Source organism: Atta cephalotes (assembly GCF_000143395.1).
Source record: "Atta cephalotes unplaced genomic scaffold scaffold00009, whole genome shotgun sequence".
Classification (NCBI taxonomy): Eukaryota; Metazoa; Arthropoda; class Insecta; order Hymenoptera; family Formicidae; genus Atta; species Atta cephalotes.
In genome coordinates, this window is record NW_012130073.1 from 3,480,390 (window position 1) to 3,489,013 (window position 8,624).

Sequence of the window (8,624 nt, forward strand, 5' to 3'; positions counted from 1 at the left end):
GAGAGAGAGAGAGAGATGTTTTCTTTAAATAAAACATTCTTGATCATAACAATATAAATCAATTCTATTTTTTAATTTTTTCTACTTTTTTATCTACTGTCTATTATATCAATTATTTTGGATCCATTAAAATCACCATAGATAAAAAATAGAAAATAAACTGGCTTGTTGAATTTTTGTATTATAATATTTATATATTCTTGAAAAATTATTCATATGTATAGTTTTAAAAATTTTTATATAATAACAACAATATATGACAATAATTTCATGATTATTTCCAAGGTTAAGTTCATTTATATAAGAATATTTCTGATAAATGCGTGACTAATTAGTTTTCAGTTTCTCATATTTTTTTACGTGCCTGTGTAAATGTTAATAATAATTGTTATTATTCCATACATTCTTGATTAATAGAGTTTTATATATAATTACGCGATTTTATTCTGTAAACAATTATTTTTTTATTTCTGATTATATATGCTGAAAAAAGCTTGATCGAAGCCGAAACATTTAACCTATATTTGTTAAGAATAAAATATAAGTTCGCCAAGATCCTATGTTTGTGGTGTATGCCCTTTAATTTGAATAATTTTTAATTAATAGTTTAATCTCTATATTATTACATTTTAATATATTTATTATTATATATTATTATAATACAAACGTTTTATATAATATCATTATAATTAACATGTTTATATTTTTTAAAATTTGAGAAAGTATTAATGTTATGTAAACTAATACACAAATATACTAATTTATTTTTAAAATTCTATCACACTCAAAGTACTTTTTAATCTAATCTAAATTTTAATTTAATTTGGGACATTTTAAAAATGTTTCATATATGTTTGCATTACATATGTTTACTTATTTTGAATATTTTCAAGGATAACGAAAACACATGAATTTGTTATCATCGATGAAATCAAATTGATATGCATACTTCTTTAGAACAGGTTTCGCGAGACATATATGATGTTTCAAGAAAAAGAGAGGTTAATAAAGGAAAGATCATCGTGTCGGCGGGGGCAGTCTGTTCAGGGATATCCAGATGTAACGTAAAGTACAGAGACTTCCTCGCCACTGAGACATAATGCAACGTGTAGTCTGACGGATCACTTCGCGGACGCGATCGATTGATCGATCCTATACGTTCGCAAAGTGTAACTTTAACCGCGTCTAATTTTAACCAACAATTTCTGCTTATTGTTAGTCCGGATTGTCTATTATCATGTTTCGCTGGATGCCAAAAGAACTGTGAAAGTTTTCTTCAGTTCAGGTTCACGGAGATTATTAATTATGACGAGACACGGACGGATAAGAACACGTCGATGAAAGACGTCTTTATTGTAAGTAGCTCATTTTTTATTTCAGTTATAAATGGCAAATGTAGATCTATAATAGATATATTTAGTAGTGGAAAATTAATTAGAAAACGAAAAAAGATTATTCTTAGGCCCGGTTGCATCAATGTTTCTTTGATTTTAAACGAAATTTTAAATTCTATCTCGTTTTAAAATCGAAAAGAGACAGAAACAAAGAGAATTTTAAGCCTCGCTTAAAATTAAAGTAACGTTGCTGCAACCGGGTCTTAGTGAGATTATTTGATTATCTCGAACATAGAGATATATTGATAGCAATGTTAATCACTGTATTTATATAGAAGAAATATATATGTTTTATTCTATAATATAGATTAGTTTTATTAATTTCAAATTGCTGTAATTTTGCATGCATTTCTTTCTTTTTATATTTCATCTACCTGCGGTCGATTGTAATAATTTGACATTTAACCAATAACAGTTATTAAATTACAAATAATTTAATAAGAAAAGCTATTAGATTAGCGACAGATTAAATACATCGTAACATTGATTCAAACGCCAAAGGAAACAAACATCAAACTTGTCGTCCTTGATAAACTTCGTCATGAAGGACTAAGACATATACAATTGCAGATTCAACATTGAGAGAGAAAGTTCGTATTCTCGAAAGGTTCATTAATATTCTTCCACATTTGCTACTCAATTATTTTATTATATCCAAAAAAGTATATCAAATTTAGTAGGCTCTTTGAAATTGGATTTCCTCTCAGTGATATCATTCTTTTCAAAAGTCGTAGTTAACTACAAAACTGACTTGATTCTTCTTGTAATGTTGGTAACACAAAAATTTATAAAATGCAAGATTTTAAAATGCAGGATTCATCTAAATATACTCATAAACGATGCATTTTAGAAAAAAATGTTTCTTACAAAAGCTGTAAGACTTAAAAAGACACATTTGTATTTCTCGAAAGATTCATTAATATTCTTCCACATTTGCTATTCAATTATTTTCAAATATTATTATATTATTTTCAAATATTAATTCAATGATAGTAGTTATTTAATCTAGGATGACGTCAGGTCAAAATCAACACGAATTTTTTAAATGGAATCGCCCCCTTTGTCATCACATATTCTTGTAACTTATCTCGAAAGCTTTCCAAAACACTATAAACTTCATTTTCATTAAGTGCTTTGCGAGTTATAAGGCTTTAAAGTTACAGTACTGTCGGCATTACTCAAGATATCCGGCCGACGATTAAAACCTTTTAAATGTTGTTCAGGATCATGTCTTGAATAACATTTATTAAGATCAAGATCATTGGAGATTGTTTCTCTTATTTTCATTTTTGCACTGAAAATTCATTTTTAAAACTAAAAGAAACAGTCTCCTATGACCTTGATCTTAACAAATGTTATTCAGGACATGATCTTGAACACATTCAAAAGATTCTATGCACACACACACACACACACACACACACACACACACACACACACGCGCGCGCGCGCGCTATTTCAAGAATTTTTATTACGATATATATAGCGTTGATATCAACAAATTAATTCATCTTTTTTATAAAACAGCATATATCATATTGTTTTTAGATTTTTTTAGTTTAAAGCCCATTCTATAATTGCGTAAGCGTAGTTGTAAGTAGTTGTAATTATAAGAATTAACCGATCACAATCAAATATGAGGTAAATATTCGACTGTAATTAGTCAATTCTTACAACTAGTACACGGAGAGAGTTTTCTTTTAAAATTTACCCTGAAAATATGGTAACAATACAACTGTGGTACAATACAAAATTTTAAAGATTTTTATCGTGCACGTTAGTAAAATTAATCAAACTTATTTTATACTTTATTGTAGTTTTATTAATGAATGAAAGAGATTTATTAAAATTTTTCGAAATACAGTGTTATATCACAGGATTATCATATTTTCAGGGTAAATTCTAATAAGAAAAAATTCTCTCCGTGTATATACTTTGCGATGTATTGAATGCGATTCCGAATGTTTTTCGTCAATTCGTATACAAAATTTAATTTTAAAAGAATTGAAATAAATATTCCAGGCAAACAAGTAAATACATTCTGTTGCATTTTATTAAAAGACTAAATATAGATAGTGAAAAAAAACATTAAAGTCTGGAATATAAAAAATTCTAAAATATTTCTTAAAACTGCTGTTTGGCGTACAGCTTGAAAAACTGGAATATAAAAGTAAAAATTAATATAAAAATATTTTTATTAACAGGATATACAACCACGATTAAATTTAACACATTTCTGTTTATTTTGAAATATGTTTTATTTATTTTAATTATTTTAAAATATCTCGTATTCTTCATTAATATTCATGAATGTCATAGAAGTCAATTGAAAAAGTGTATTTTTATCCCAGAATTTAATAAAACGATGCATTAAGAAAATCTATCCTAAAAAGATATCTAAGACTGTCTAAAGAGATATCCCTATTTCTTTTAAAAAAATTTCGCAATACTAAGATACTAATTTATTAAGTCTTTCCTAACTTTCCTAACTTGAACTTGTTCATTTTATTCTTTTCTTTTTAATGAATTAGTACATATATCGTTCATCTTTTGTAAATGAAATATTTTCTTTTATCCTTCATGAATATACGATCATAAGATATAAAACGAATAATATCTTGATTAACTAGCTTCTTACTGACTACAAATTATGCTTTATTAGTGTTACATAAAAAGTATAATGCATTGCGTAGTTATATACTAGAATGAATATAATACTAGAATGTAATGAATCGATTGCATGACCTATTTTGAGAAATGTAAATAGCATCAATATATGGAAACTTATAATTTGAAAGCTGTACAAAAGTAAAGAAAGATATATGTGTTGCATACAAGATATGCAGAAAGAAGATAATTGATATCACCTTGTCGCGTGACAATTAAATATTAAAAAAAAAATCACATGTAATATTGAGCGATGGAGCGTTAAGACTAATAAAATAGAATGGAGAATTCTCATACTTACGTCATTTAGATTAAGTTAACAAATACAAAAAATAATAATATAGAAAAAAATAACAACTAATGTAATATGCATCGTAGCACAAAAAATGAACAATGGAAAAATACAATGAAATTATCAGCACAAGAATTGTAATACTTTGGGTTTACTTAGTCATTCTTAGTCATTCTTCTCATTACTTGTCATATTGACGATAAAGGATTTATGCCAATTTATTCACATAAAAATGTGTTTATATATATAAAATATCAGAAATTTTATTTTTTTACATTTTCAAAGAATATTAATAAATAATTCATTGACTGTTGAAGAATTTTTTTTGATAATATAATCTGTTAGTTAGTACTTATGTGTGATTCAAAAATACATAATAATGTCTGTGGAAACATATGTAGAAAAATACAATGAAATTATCAGCACGAGAATCGTACTTTACTTAGTCATTCTTCTCATTATTTATTATTATGTTAGTATACTAACGTAATAGTTGTAATTTTTATAATAGTTGTAAAATTTGTATACTAATGTTAAGGATTTATGCCTGTATGTCACACATAAAAATGTATCTTTCTATCTATTTAAATTGTATTAAAACATAGATGATTATTTATTTTGCTCAAACGCAATTAAATCTGTTTAATGCAGCAAATTAATTAATTACTTGTTCGAGCTGAGCATACGTCGTGCATGTTAATTTCCTATTATTTTTATTATTGATTGATAAATCAAACTGATCAAACTAGACACTTGAAAAGCGCAGACAAATAAATCATTTTTTATAATAACGGTAATAGATTATCTATTTATAATGAAACAAAATTTCATTTCTAGGAAAATTTAGTTAGGAGGAGACAATTGCAGATTTTCTCGTATAATTCAGTTTCATATAAATGTCAATTTCTATTTAAACGCTCTTTAATCTAAAAATACACAAGTAATGACTATTTACATAATAATCAATTGTTTGCGCAATTGCTATGCTAGCTGTGCAATTGCTTGTGCTTAGTTATATATTTTTATTATAATAATAAATTAACCAGTTCCATAACGACACACTTAACCAGTTCTTGCTGCATCATCTAAATATTACGTCGCGAAAACTGTAATCTTTTGCAATGTAAAACTAATAACATAACATTATGTTGCAGGAACGAGAGATGGAGTGAATCTCCTAAGAGGAAATTGGAACAAGAAAAGATTTGATTTGCAATGGTTGCTAGTGATGATAATTGAAGAAATAGTACGTATTATGTACAAAAAATAAGTTTGTTTCAAATAAATTCTTCCGAGAATGAATGATGTAAATCGTACGTAATCTAAGTATAACAAAAAATACGATCGCACGCAAGAAGTAACACAATATAATCACACATTATACACAATTGTGCAAATTGTTATAAACAGCGAAATATCTTACACTGTTTATAATAAACGTAAAAATTTGAAGAAAGATTATGCACAAATTATATTTTCGTGTGCATATTCATTGATTGTTAACTGCGTAGAAATACATTATCACGATTTGTTATAAACTGAATTGTTATAAATCGCAAAATACTTTACACTTATAAAAGATATAAAAATTTAGAGAAGATTATGCACAAATTGTATGCACTTTCGTGTGCGTACTAATATATTCGTTGATTAGCCAAGGAAGTTATCAACTGAGTTTTTCAGAACAAAATTTGTGTCAGCTGCGTCTAATATCTCTTCTCACATGCAACTACAACAATAAGTATTATAGCCGGGGATGAATCTTCGCTCACACAATGCATTAGACGTGCATAATTCACCCCACCTACGCAACTATCAGACAAATTTTTCGTTCTCAATAAACCGATAAACGTTAAAGAGATAGATAGAAAGTGCAGCGGATAAGCAGTGCGAAAGATATTTCTTAGTAGGTCATCAAATTTAATCATATCGACAAGAAAACGTACAACGAACGCGATGCATATATCGCAGACTCGGATGGCCGACATTCAATTCAAGAATTTGTCGTTTGAAGTTCAAACTGGATATCGTAAGGTTAAGAAGAAAATCTTGAAGAATCTAAATGGAGTCTTTAAGGCCGCGGAGCTGACAGCTATTATGGGACCGTCTGGTGCCGGAAAATCTACATTGCTGAATGTTTTGACGGGATTTCAACAAGGACACTTGACTGGCGCAATTGAATACATTAGTAGTAAAGGTAAACAGAATTGGGCAATGTACAAGAAGCAATCGTGCTATATTCAACAGACAGACAATCTGTACGGTTTGTTTACTGTTCAGGAGAGCATGATGATTGTGGCCTCTCTGAAGATCGGCAGCGCGACAGTAATGTTTAAGCAGATACTGATTGACAATGTTTTGGACACGCTGAAGTTATCGAAAGTGAAGGATACAAGAGTCGACCAGCTCAGTGGAGGACAGAAGAAGAGATTGAGCATCGCCCTGGAATTGATTGATAATCCGCCGATAATGTTTTTAGACGAACCGACTACCGGTCTAGACTCGTTAGCGTCTCTGCAATGCATTTCCGCATTGCAGACTCTGGCAAAGAGTGGCCGAACGGTGATTTGTACCATACATCAACCCAGCGCCGCGGTCTATCAAATGTTCGATTATATTTACCTGGTGGTCGACGGCCACTGCTTGTACGCCGGCACGCCTGACAATACAATGAATTATTTCGCTCAGCAAGGTTTTCAATGTCCACAATATCATAATCCTGCGGACTATATGTTGGAGGTAGTCAATCAAGAATATGGGAATTATAACAATCAATTGATAACAGCGGCGAAGAAATATTGCCAGAGAGAGGAGACACCTCTGAAGATGCGCATCATGAGAGAAGCGATGTTCTACGATGAGAAAAAAATGAAAATGATGATGGACCCGCCTTCCGAAATGATAAAATTCAGGATACTACTATATCGTTCCGCTCTGATAATATATCGAGATTGGTCGGTGTATTACATCAAGATAATCATGAATTTTTTCGTAGCTGTCTTATTGGGTTTGGTATTCGAGCATGTTGGCATTAATGCCAAAAAAACCATTAACAATGTTAGTTTCTTAATGATAACTATATTATATTTTATCTACACCAGTTTGATGCCGGCCGTTTTGAAATTTCCTTTGGAGTTAGATATTTTGAAAAAGGAGCGTTTCAACAACTGGTATCAGTTGAAGACTTATTATATAGCCATGTTGGTGATCACTCTACCATTGACTATATCGTCCACTTTTGTTTACTCAATCATTTCTTATATACTAACCAAACAACCTATGGAATGGTCTCGGTTCTTCATGTTTCTACTCATCACGAGCTTGACGAGTGTCACTTCTGAAAGTGTAGGCTTAGGTTTAGGAACTATTTTCAATCCCATCAATGGCACCTTCTTCGGAGCCATTATTACAGCGATGATGATGACATTAGCTGGTTTTCTGGTATTTTTCAATCACATGCCGCGGATCCTTTATTACGTTAGTTATATAAACTATTATAGATTCGCTTTCGATGGCTTGATACAAGCGATTTATGGCTTTCAACGAGAGGCAATACCTTGTCCAAGTAACATCGACTATTGTCACTTACGAATGCCGTCGCTGATACTAGAAGAACTGAGTATGACCAAATCTATATTCTGGATCGACGTCATTGTCCTGCTCGCCTGGTTCATGGTCATTCGGACTGTGGCTTATGTGACGTTAAAAAGAAAGCTTTCGAAAGTATGAATTTGAGAATTCTGTATATTACTTGGTGAAGTGGGTATTATAGCTATATTTAAAACGAAGCATAGATTTTTTGTTTTCATGCTGTTTTCGTATCGAAGACGGAAAAGTACATTAATCATAAGATCGATGATCAATTTCCTCCAAGGATGTATTCGCAAAAATGTGAAGAAAAAAATTGTGTAATATCAATGTGGCTTGGAAAACATATCTACAGCTTCATAATAAAATTTTTTCACCAAAATTTAAAGTGACAATTTCTAAATATAATATGTTTATTTCTTCGTAGTGAGACCTTTCCATTGAGTCTTAAAGGTAGAAGACAGTGATAGTTTCTAAATAGAATCAAGACATCAGTTGCAACAAAATAAATGCTTACACAACTTACGTGCGGTAGGAAGTAAAAGTAATGATTATATTGAATTGATTTTTGCAACTTGATCTGATGCAAACCAGCGAGATAAAATACAGAGTATGAAGTATGATTATAGAAAGTGAACTGTGATATGTGGACGCCAAGTGTGCGATGATACTTTCACGCTCGT

The 8,624-nt window shown here is 30.1% G+C and overlaps 1 protein-coding gene across 1 annotated transcript; it reads left to right on the plus strand.

The window, feature by feature from the left end:
• The first annotated feature begins 6,309 nt into the window (after positions 1-6,309).
• On the plus strand, positions 6,310-8,082 carry LOC105627515 (ATP-binding cassette sub-family G member 1). The gene has a single exon (XM_012208796.1). It carries the CDS (start codon positions 6,310-6,312, stop codon positions 8,080-8,082), a length of 1,773 nt encoding a protein of 590 aa, XP_012064186.1.
• The last annotated feature ends 542 nt before the right edge of the window (positions 8,083-8,624 follow it).